Source organism: Petaurus breviceps, unplaced genomic scaffold (genome assembly GCF_028583685.1).
Source record: "Petaurus breviceps papuanus isolate PSGF00001 unplaced genomic scaffold, PetGlider_PUasm1.0 220, whole genome shotgun sequence".
Taxonomy (NCBI): Eukaryota; Metazoa; Chordata; class Mammalia; order Diprotodontia; family Petauridae; genus Petaurus; species Petaurus breviceps.
Window position 1 is genome coordinate 22,653,793 of NW_027185876.1, and position 12,397 is coordinate 22,666,189.

A 12,397-nucleotide genomic window follows, 5' to 3' on the forward strand; every position below is an offset into this window, starting at 1 on the left:
TTGAGCCATTATGAGATCATTGGCAACCCTGGAGAAGGCAGTTATGGGCAGACTGGTGGGAAGCAGGTGGCAAGAGATTCAGGAGAGTGGGTGATGCACAAACGCAGGGAGGAAGCACCGACTACTTTTCCAAAAGTTTAGCAATGAAGGGGAGGAGAGTTTTAGGATACCTAGAGGGGCTAATGGGAAAGTGAATAAGGGCTACACAAGAAGGAAATTATTAGGCCTGGGAAAAGGTGCTTTCTGACTTTCTTCCCAAACTCCTATCCGTCTCATAGAAACCTCAACCTGATTCAAAGTAAGTCACTTACTTTTTAAGTCAGAGGAAAAGGGGTGTGTGTGTGTGTGTGTGTGTGTGTGTGTGTGTGTGTGTGTGTGTGTTGTGGGCGGGGGGGTGTGTGTTTCCATTTACAAAATCAGAAGAAAAAATGCTTGAAACAGTATTTTCAGCTTTGCTTTGCTCAGAAGATGTGTCTCCCCACATATTCCCCCCCGACAATACTGGCCCCACCTACCGGCTCTTCCAAAGGGGGCTCTTCCATGTTTAAAGGGATCTTCGATTCCATGTCCTCCCACCCGGGAAGATGACTGGAAGTTGGGGGGTTCCTGATGCCACCATTCGGCACTTTGATGCCATTCACTCCTTGGTGGGTTGAATCAACATGGTGAAAGAAGAGGCTCTTCTGTGGCATGGGCAGAAACCAGGCTAGCGCAAAAGCCACTGATACACAGGCCAAGGAGATGACATTTAAGCTGAACAGAGACCAGTGCGCCACAGAAACTAGGATCTGGCCCAAGACAGAACCCACAGTGAAACCCACCAGGGTGGCGCTTCTGCAGTAGCTAGTAACCTTCTGGTACATATCCAGGTCCACCACACTATAGATGTAGGAGTAGTAGGCAATTTCTGTGGCTGTGGCGATGCCATAGAAGAATTCCAGAAACTGAATGGCTAGCAGTCCCTGGGCATAAAGGAGCATGAACCATGTGACAATAAGGCTGAATCCCTGTAGCAGGATGACAGGCTTGTATCGGAGGTAGTCTGTGGCGAGGAATACAGGAAACAGCAGCACCAAATAGGAATAGGTCCAGACTGGGTAAATTTCATTAAAGACCTAGTAGGAGAACAGTAAGAAATCATAATTATCATCCTAGGACCTTGGTTATTCATCATTACTTCAATATGCCCGAGGATCCATAACGTTCTCTTATTTTTAATCCTTATTAATATCTTATGTTTTTACATCACCTTAATTTCCAGATATATCCTTCTATCCTTCCTCTACCTGAAGCCATTCCCTGCAACAAAAATTAGAAGAGAAAAAGATCCCCAAAAGTAGTTTGCAAAACTAACCCAAGATATCAACTGGGTCTGCTAGAATATGCCATATTCCATAACCACAGTCCCCTACCTCTGCAAAAAAGGAAGGAAAAGGCATTATTTTTGAGAACTGTCTTCTTTGGGGTAAAGGCTGGGGATCCATGATTTGTAGTGTGGGTCCTCTCCCCTCCCCAACACATTACAGTCTCCTACAATATGGCAGAGATGACTTTTCAGGGCTGCTAAAGCACAAGAATTCAGAGGCAGCTGATGGGTCAGTAGATGGAGGGCCGGGCCTAGAGTCAGGAACAGTCAAGTTCAAATCTGGCCTCAGATTCTTACTAGCTGTGTGATCCTGCAGTCAGTCACTTGAGCTCTCTCTGCTTGTTTCTTCAACCTTAACAATGGGAGATAATAATAACACCTGCCTCATAGGGTTGTCATGAGAAGCAAATGAGATATTTGTAAAAGTGCTTGGCACCATGCCTGGCATATGGTAGGTGCTCAATAAGTGCTTTCAAAAAGATCTTCCTCTAAGGTAATGAGCCTCTTCAAACTAGTTCACAAAGGGCAGGCATAACTGCCCATCATCAAGCCTTTCTAGCTGAGGAGAACCTGGCAGGGCTTGGGTTCTACTGATACAGCCTTTGAGAACCCCAGGGTAACCTTCAGGAAAGGATAAGGCATCAGAGCAAGACTTCATTGTCAGTGTGGTACAGTAAAAAGAGCTTTGGCGTCAGATGACCGGAGTTCAAGTCCTGCCCCTTGTACTAACTACTACATGACCTTGGTCAAGTGACTTAACTTCTCTAGGCTTCAGTTTTCTCATCTGTAAAACACGGAGGTAGGACAAGATAGGTTTTAAGGTCTTTTAACACTAAATATAATTGTGTTATCATCCATTCATTCCTAAAGCAAACTTTCAGGACACCATAAATATAACACAAGTTATGCTAACCCTGATCAATTAAAAACATCTAAAATCTCATACCCCTGTTAGCCCCAAATGCAACTCTTTGATCTGGCCCTAGCATTGCTAGAGGGAAGCAATAGGGGAGGACTAGAAGAGGCTTGAAGTAGAAAGGGGTTAAGGGTAAAGGCATGGTACACTTAGCTCTGCATTGCCGACAGGTTACTTCCTTCACTTGTAAGTGATTAAAAATGGGGGAGAAAAAGAATATAAGAGGAAGTGCATCTGTGAAATATGAATTAACTCTCATTTAACTGTACAAACTGACAGTCCCCAATCTCCTAACATTCAAGACAGCTATTATATTTTCATTGTATTATTTTTGCTTTTTTGTATTCATACTAACTTCTGGCAGGGGTGTAGGCCATGCAGGGGCCATCAGGGTGTAAATAAGTAGGTGTTAACTGCTTTTTTAGAACAAAATTATATTAATTTTTTTTTTTTTATTAAGCAATCGGGGTTAAGTAACTTGCTCAAGGTTACACGGCCAGTTATTTCTGGGTGTGGTGCTGAGTATGAGCCCAGGTTTGATCCAGATCATCCCGACAGTGGAGCCAGTGCTCTTACTCACTGAGCCACCTGACCACCCCTAAGTTACTGGGGTTAAGTAACTTGCTCAAGGTTACACGGCCAGGTGTTTCTGGGTGGGTGCTAACTGTCTGAGCCCGGGATTCGATCTCCAGGTCTTCTCAACACTGGAGCCGGTGCTCTTACTCGTTGTGCTACCTGGCCGCCCCTATATTGATATTTTAAAAAAGATATCCCTTATAACAAGGAATATAAAAGAGAATAACCCCCCAGAAAAATTAATCAACATATCAGACTAGGAAAAAGTCAGTAATGTTCCAAGTCTCCCAGGCCACCTTGGCAAAGAAGTACAGGATGTGACTTTTCACCTCTTCTTTGGGGCCAACCTTTGTCATTGCCATTTCATTCCATTCAGTTTGGTTTTCCTATCATGGTTCTTTCCATTCCCATTGTCATAATCACTGTGCACAATGTTTTCCTGGTTCTGCATACTTCATTTTTCATAAGTAAGTCTTTCCATACTTTTCTGTATTCATCATGTTCGATGTTTCTTACAACACAGTAATCGTCTGTTACACTCATGTATAATAGTTTATCAAGATTGATGGACATCAACTTTCTGTCTAGTTCTTTGCTACCTGAAAAAGTGCTCCTATAAATATTTTTGTATACACGGGCAATTTCTTTGTATCATTGATCCATGGGCCTTTACTTAGCAATGGGGTCTCTGGGTCAAAGGGAATGGAGGTTTTAGTTATTCTCATAATTTCAAATTGCTTTTCAGAATGGTTAGACTGTTTCATAGTTCCAACAGTACATTAGTGCATCTATCTTTTTCCAACTCTTTCAACAGTGACTACCTTCCTCTTTTGTCACTTGGTCAATTTGCTGGGTAAGAGGTGAAACCTCAAAGCTATTTTAATTTTAATTTTTCTTATACTGAGTGATTTGGAGTGTGTTTTTTGTGAATAATTTACAATTCTCCTTTTGAGCATTTTCTTGTCCATACCCTTTTACGAGTTTAGGTGCCTCATATGTGTCAGTTATCTATACGTTACCTGGATATCAGACCCTTATCAATGATATCCAATGATACCTCATTCAAAGATTTTTTTCCCAGTCAACCATTTCCCTTCTCATCCTAGTTGCATTGATTTTGTTCATGCAAAGCTTTTCAATTTTCAATTTAACATAAGTGAAATTATTTATTTTATCCTTTGTAATCACCTTTCTCTCTTACCTGGTTACAAATTTGTCCCCTAGCCAAAGCTGTGAAAAGGTCCTCAGATGCCTTTCAGTTCAACCTCGTCATTTTACAGAGGAGGAAGTGGTTCCCCACCCAAGATTACACAGGTGGTAGTAGGAGGTGGCTAAAGCCAAGATGAGAGGCCAGATTCTTGGGCCAGATCCAGCAGTCCTTCCAGTGCACAATGCTGACAATGAGAAGAACCCCGGCTCTTTCTGAGAGGTGGTTGAACAGCCTGGAAATTCTGAACAGTCTAATCTTTTCTCCTATTTAAACCATCCTGGGCTTCAGCTCCTTTATAAAACAGAACTAAACCATATCTCGGATCAAAGCATAATAAAGCCAATGATTATAAAAATGGCCTGTATAAAAATAAAAGCATAATTATCCTATGTAGTTATAAAAATGATTATATTCCAAACTTCATCTGCGACTAAGCTTAACGGCAAACATTGGGCAGGTTAACCACCCTCAGTTCACTGAACCTGTCTCTGTCTGTTTTGTCAATCACAGATTTACAACTTGCGGAAGAATAAATGAGAAAATTATCAAGTGCTTTGCAATGTTCAGGCCAAAGCAGAGAACTTTTTGCAGATGAAGAACAAAATGGCTGATAATGCCACACTGGGAGGCAGTTCACCTAGAAAATGAAGAAAATCACATGAAGAGGGAGGGACAACCTCAAGACCACTCCAAGCAGGTAAAGGCACTGAAGATGAATGTTTGGATCTGTGGCTTCACCAGCCTTTCCTGTTGAGAAGGTTTTTAGAACTTGGAACTTAATTCACATGTTAACGTTACCCCTTATCTGACTGTTTCTTTACCTTCAAAACATCTTACTCGACTTTCTTTACACCACAGAGCACTGTCAGGTTCCTTTAAAAAAATACCCTTTAGTATTTATTTATTCCCTTTGAAGCTCTTCTGTTTCACCTCAAGCCTGTCTTGCCCTCCACTCTTAACACTGTCTTCAGGACCTAGATAACATATATAGTAATAGCTATCCCTGAAGACTTAATTTAACTGATCAATTTTGGATAGAATATATCAAGTCCTTCTGACCATCATTTCAAAATCTGAACTTAGCAGCTTCTTATCCTAACCTTTAAATACAATCACTGCTTGGCAGATAAAGCAAAGTGATTAAAAGCAATATATCAACCATCTGTGTAACCAACCACTAAGCCTAACAGAACTCACAAAAATAATGATCAGGCTGCCATCTCTTAATTCATCCTGACCAGGAGTAAGTTAATTAATTACCAGGGCATTCATGGCAAGAGGGAATTCCCTGATTTGGTTCTTTCTGTAATTCACAAGTAAGGCAATATTTTGGGGGTATTCACAGAATGATGGGGAAGACGCTTCCTCCTCTGGAGCCCTTGATGATTGCTTTGCCACAGCTGTGTGGCTGAGAAAAGTTCTTCCCCTTCAGTGTTCAGGAAGAAATTACTTTAGACCAGGAACTGCTTTTAAAAAGTGACCCAGAATCTCAGGAAAGTGTGAGAGGGAAATTTTCCCCCAGGCAAAATGCACAAATTGTATTAGCTCCTTCCTTAAAGGCTCATTTCCCCCACTAGAGTGTCTTAGGTAAAATCTACCCTACCAAGTGAAATTATCTTTCTCTAACCCACGTCTATGGATTTAAGCTTGCCTTCTCCCTCCTGTACTAGATACACCAAGGCAAACTAGATGACCAGTTTTAGAATCTTGGTTTAGTTTTAGGGTCCATTTTTGGATATTGTTCTGTCATTTCTGGAAGGGAAAATAAAACAAACCAACTCACAAAACTAGGAACCAATGCCCAAATGAGCAAAGTGTGATAGTAAAAGTCATTCTGGCCTAGAGAACGGAAGTGGCCTGGAAAGAAGACACGTTTTAGCTGTGTGATCCTGGGCAAACGACTGGCACTGTCTGGGCTTGAGGCAGTTGTCTAAGACTATGTTGATTTGCCTTGGTAAAGATCCTCACCCACACCAATGAAATTACAGATCTATTTTTTTTTAATGGTATATCAAACTTAACATTTTCTAAAAGATGACTAATTCTTTATATTCTAGAGGTTCAGATTTAGAACTGAAAGAGAAGTCATTTAGTTTGAGAAGTCATCTAGTTTAACCCCCTTGTTTCCATATCACAAACTTGAGGCACACAGGAGCAGTAAACTACATTACAGTAATCTGCATTTAAACCTGGGTCCTCTCTCCCCTTCAGCTGACAGGTACTATTTTATTTCATTTGAAATGCTGGGTTTAAACAGGTTCTCATCAGGTGATGTCTGACCATCCAAAGGTCACTTTTGTGTGTGTGTGTTGTTGTTTTTTTTTTTTTTGGAGGGCAGGGCAATTGAGGTTAACCGACTTGCCCAAGGTCACACAGCTAGTAAGTGTTGTGTCTGAGACAGAATTTGAATTCACGTCCTCCTGACTCCAGGGCCCAAAGGTCACTTTTTGAAGGTTGATGAAATGACAGGTAAATCCTGTCTTTTTATCCCCTTTGGACAAAAACACTAGTTCCATTTTCGAATATCCACCCTGGCAATCCAGTAAAAAACTGGGAGAAAGAAATGCTTTAATTCTTAAAGTATTGCCAAGATTTTGCAAATGATGACAAATGCTTTTACTTAGGAATTCTGTAACATTTTTTTGTTTGTTTGCTTAGCTGCCCATATCTGATGATTACAATATATTAGAGAGAGGAGGGGGAGAAAGAGGGAAGAAGGAAGCACTGCGGTTTTCATTTCAGTTAATAGCTATTCAAAAATTCCAGGTGGTAAAAGTCTTACAGAGCAGCACAGTGTCAGTCATTACAGAAATGACTCAATGCAATGATCCTGGAAACCTTCCTTACTAGGCAGGCACTCTGCCCCTCCCCCAGCTACATCTGGTAAAACCCTGCACCTCCTTTCCTTATCCACTCTGCACTAGGAGTGGTGTGCTCTCATTACACAAAAAGCAAACACTATGCTCAGCACTCCAGGTCTATTTTGAAGTCTCAACTCCAAACATGCCTTGCTCACCCCAGGAAGCTCTAAAACAACACTGGGCACATGATGGCATACCACAGAACAGCCCGTGTCCGAGACACATGATCCAACAGATCAGTTGTGAAATATCAACACTGATGGGCTGTACACTTCCCTCCCCGACCCTACTGCATAGCTCTGTCATGGAAGGTGCACTGGGCTAGTGCTGATTCCACGGCTGCTCTCCAGTAATACTGCTCTCTGGGTCTTGGTCATTTCAAGAAACGTGAGGGGAGTCAGGTCATTTTCAAGGTCCTTCCCACACTAAAACTGTATGTGGTTCTATGAAATGGTCAGCAACATGTGGGAAAGTGAAAAGAAAACCTGCAAAGGAGTCAGTGGAACCAGTTCAAATACTCCCTCAGAGGCTTACTTTGCCTCCAAAGGTCTCAGTTTCCTCACCTGTAAAATTAGAAGACTGGGTTAAATGATCTCCAAGATCCTTCTACTCTAAAATTTTATCTGGCTCTAGGAAATGAGTCCCAGGCAGATCTGTGATCGCATGTCCTCTACATCAACAAGAGAGTCAAAACAGGCTTCTTATACCTGAGGCCTCCTGTTGTAATTAATGGGTATACTGGGCAGAAAATTCTGAATCCTCAATATGGTAATGATAATAAAATTTATATAGTGCCTTTAAGTTTGAAAATGTTTTACATACATTATCAAACTCATTATGGGCACCTTTCATCTCAATAATTTTTTTTTCCTAAACATTAAGACAAGCAATGAATTTAACAGCTTCTTTTCAGGGGAATAATAAGGCTGTGAGATGTATGCAAAGGCTGAGTCTTATCTAAAATGTTGTATTTTCCTTTTGTGCGGCAATGACAGGCAACTCAGCTTCTCAAGTTCCTCTCCTCAAACATACCTGGAAGAAAAAAGTAAAAAACCAAACAGCAAAACACCCACTTTGGTGATGGATGAAAAATTAACAGCCATTGACAAATGGGAGTAATTACACCCTGCTGGTTTATAAATTATCCTACTGTGCCACTCCTAACCTGACCTGTTGTGCTGGGTGACTGAATCTCTAGTTAAGAGGTGACCAGTCATGGGTGAAGAGTCAGGTTTAAGTGGGAGGATTATCTCATAGCATCCCAGGACGGGGGTGGGGTGTGTGGGAAGAGCAGAATGAGGGAAAGGGAAGAAAGGAATTTTAAGTCCCTACTATTCACCCGGTGGTGGTGATGAGGGAGGAGGGGAGCCTTCAAGACCATCATCACCATTAACTGTGCCCCAGTAAAAGAGTATCATGATAAATGCTTTTTAATTAGTCATAGATTTAGAACCAGAGGGGATTTTAGAGGCATTCTATTCTAGTCCAACTCCCTCATTTTACAGATCAGGAAACTGAAGCACAGAGTAGTTGACTTGTCCAAGGTCACAAGGGTAAAATTTGAATCCACAGGCTTTGATGGCAAGTTCTGTGTTCCTTCCACTGCTCTACCTTGCTTCTATCCTTTTAGACTTTCCACAGTACTTTGGATTTAATTACTGGGTTAATTTTGAGCAGAGGTGGGGAAACTGTGGCCTCAAGAGCCACAGGTGGCCTTCTGGGTCCTTGCATTCTGCCTTTTTGACTGTGTCCAAGTTTTATAGAGCAAATCCTTTTATTAAGGGGATTTGTTCCATGAAGTCTGGATTCAGTCAATGGGCCACACTTGAGGACCTAGATAGAGGACCTCATGTGGCCTCCAGGAAGCAGGATCTCCCTCTCTGATTTAGAGTGTCTTTCCTCCACACAAAAGCATCAGGCTCAGAGTGATAAAGCCCTTTGGGCCATCTTTTTCCAGACTACACCTATCAAAGTACTTTATGGAAAGGTACTTATTTCAAGACCAGAGAGTTGCTGGGGGTGGCCAACATGAGGAGAAAACGGGGTCTTCTTCATGTGGGCTTATAAATAAGCTAACTGGCAAGACCAAATTAATTCACTTGAAACAACTTAAAGGATAGAAAGATTAAATGTAATTAAATGAGAAGTTAATTGCAAAATTGAAAATATTTGATTTGAGGTTGGGCCTCAAAGGGAAAAATCTGGAAGTCCCTGGGAACCCACTTAATAAGTCGGCTCAATCAAGTTCAGGCTTGTCCTCATTTCACTGGGCACATCGCCGTAGCCAGGACAAACCCAAAGTGGGTGTCTGGATTTCTTTGTGCCCCCTGGGAAGGGGGGAGATGTTGGGGGAGGCTGGAAACTACTTTCAGAAGTATTGGGGTGAGCCCTACAAGTTTCGGGGTAAAGAGTACACTGATTTTAGCTTTTTATCAACACATGCTTCCGCACCTGCCGGCTCAAAGCCGCATGCATTCCGTCCCCGCGCCCCCTGCCCCCTTAGACTGTGAGCCCCCCACTTTTGGGGACCCCACTTTTACCCTTCTTTGTGTCCCCAGTGCGGGGCGCACACCCAGCCAGCGCCCGCGGCCGAGCACACGGACCCCTAGCCCCAGACCAAGTGGTCGGCTCAAGCCCTCGAGCCCGGCGGGGACGTCCACGCAGCGCCCCTCCGGCCCCTGGCCCCTGGCCCCCGGCCCCCGCCCCCCGCGGGGCCGCTACCTCTCTCTCGGTGAGGTTCTTGTCGCTTCCCAGCAGGTACGGAGTCAGGAAGGGCTCGGACGGCCGCAGGCTGGCGAAGAAGCCGTAGGCGCAGAGCAGGGCAGTGGGCAGGAACCAGCACTCGCGCGGCACGCGGGCCGTGCGCAGCAGCATGGTGGCCGCCGTGGCCGTGGCCGTGGCCGCCGCTGCTCTGGGCGCCCCCGGCCCCGGCACATCCATCCGCAGAGCGGCGGGGCGGGGACTTGGGCCCGACCCCTTCCTGCTCCTCCCGCTACTCCTCCCGCCTCTCGGAGGCTCAGCCGCGGCTCATGGACCTAAGGTCGCTCCTCCTCCCAGGTCCCGCCGCCCAGGGGTCACCCACAGCTCGGTCCCCAGCCCGCCGGCCGGAACAGCTGGCTCCGCTCAGATCGTTTTGCCACGGCCCCCACGTGTCACAGGCACCCCGAGCCGAGGGAGTCATCCCCCCCGTCTCTTCGGAGCCAATCAGACACGGGCGAAGGCTTCCTACTAGTCTTTCTATTGGTCTCTGTCTACACGCCTCCTTTTAGAGCAGCCAATAAGAGGCGTTAGAATACCGCGCGGCTGGATAACGTCTTCCCTCCAGAGTGAAGATGTATTGCAACTTTGTATGCGGGGGCAGGGCAATGGGGGAGTGAGAGAGGCGGCCGACCCCAGGAGCCCTCTGTCCCGCACCCAGCCCGGGCGAGTGCGTAAGGTCGCCCTTGTCTGGACTTAGCGTCCTGGCCTGCCTCTGCTTGGAGGAAACTCCCTGGAGAACATTGCTGCGGAATAAGTAACGTATACATCGATGACATATGTTGTGCGCGTGCAAGTGTGTATATATACATATTGTGTGTGCGCACACAAATGTAAATGTGCACTCTTTACATTGTCTTCACAGATGTGTATGTGGACACACACATATAGCCTAATGTGTATGATCCCTTGATATATAATACTGAATTGTGTGTATGCATTCATACGGATACATAAACACATTTTTAGTTGTTTAGTCTTTTCAGTCAACTCCGACTTTTCATGATCCTATTTGGGGTTTTCCTGGCAGAGTTACTAGAGTGAATGATTTTCGGTTTCCTTCTCCAGCTCATTTTACAGTTGAGGAAACTGAGGCAAACAGGGTTAAGGAGTTGCCCAGGGTCATACAACTAGTTAGAGTCTGAGGCAAGATTTGAACTCAGGAAGCTGTCTTCCTGACTCCAGGTCTGGCACTCCATCCACTGTGCCACCTAGCTGCCTGTAAACACATATTACTTAATACATGTATACATATACATTATATGAATGTATACATATATCACTTTATAGGTATGTATATGCTTACACATTACTATGTATACATATATATTGTGTGTATACACACATTCACATGTGTCTGCATGTGTGCAAGGCATCATTTGCACATGTGTATATAAATACATGTGGATACATGTATACACATATCACTTCATTATATGTATACAAATGTGCATGCATATCACTTTATATGTGAACACGCACAAATGTACACACATATGTGCATGTGATACACATCACTTTATGCACATATGCACACATTACTTCAAGAATACACATGTGTATACACAATGCATACATACACTGTGTGAGCACACAAGCACACATGTATTGTGCATATATGGTCATTTGCATAAAATTTATGCAAATATTCATGTGTGCATGCACACATCGCTTCATATATGTGTATATACGTGTGTATTGCAACACGTGGCACTTTATATTATACACATATTACTACATACTAGTTTATGTATGTGTATGCATGTGTATATACAAGCATGTATATATGTGTGGTATGCACTGTCACTTTATGTACATGCATACATATCACTTTTGTGTGCATATATACATTTGTATATATCCACATATGTGTACATATGTCACTGTAGAGGTTAGGAAGCTCTTCGGACTCCATCGTCTTTTTATAGACCACAATCCCTGTATAAGGTAAGATGGTCCCACTGGAGGCTCAGAAAGGTCCAGCATTTTACTGAAGGTTTCCCTGCGGTGCAGAAAGCAGCCTGCAGTGGTATATTTCCACCCCCCTGCCCTTCCACCTTGTTGGGACCCCCTGGAGAAGGCAGTTAACCTCGGAGCAGTTAGCCTCTCATGTCTCTAGCAGAGGCTGTGGCACTTGGTGCAGTGCCTGGTGAAGAATAGGGACTTAATAAATCTGTGTTCCTCACTGGTCCGGGGCCATCCCTATTAGGCAGCTGGTGAATGGCAGAGCCTGGATTCTGCCGTTCTGCTTCCAGAGTAGGGCTGCTTCCATTAAAACAAGTTGCCTTTAAGGGAAGGAGCAGGCTGTGCCAGAGTGACTTGCGCCTCAGTCACTCTCGAGTTTGCTGTAGCCTTTGTGAAAGACAGAATGACTAAGTCTTCATCGTAGGGAGGGGCTCATCTACCTTTCCACCATCTAGCCATCAAAGAAACTTTAATGAGTCTTTATTGAATATGCAGAGTCATGGACTGGGAGCTCTGGGGGTTATAAAGATAAATCACACATGGTTCTGAAAAGACGGTCATAGGAATCGTAACAGGTGAGACTGGGAGGAAGGGAACCAGGGTTTAAGTCTCTGCTCTGCCACTAACTGGCTGTATGACCTTGGGACTCAGTTTCCTCATCAGTATAAGAAGGGGTTGTACTACCCCCTTCCAGCTCAAAATGCTATGAACTGGGGAGGGGGAGGGCAGCAAAATCACTTGAATTT

At 44.0% G+C, this 12,397-nt stretch overlaps 1 protein-coding gene across 2 annotated transcripts in view; it reads right to left on the reverse strand.

The window, feature by feature from the left end:
- SLC19A2 (solute carrier family 19 member 2) overlaps positions 1–10,092 on the reverse strand; it is a 34,175-nt gene extending 24,083 nt beyond the window's left edge. Inside the window, exons 1-2 of one of the 2 annotated variants that reach the window (XM_069094739.1) lie at positions 9,651–10,092; positions 516–1,115 (exon numbers count right to left, since the gene is read on the reverse strand). In XM_069094739.1, coding sequence (XP_068950840.1) covers positions 516–1,115; positions 9,651–9,869 — 819 coding nt within the window. In that variant the 5' untranslated portion in view covers positions 9,870–10,092. The remainder of the gene's footprint in view (positions 1–515; positions 1,116–9,650) is intronic. The other variant, XM_069094738.1, reaches the window with a different exon arrangement.
- Between the last annotated feature and the right edge of the window lie 2,305 nt (positions 10,093–12,397).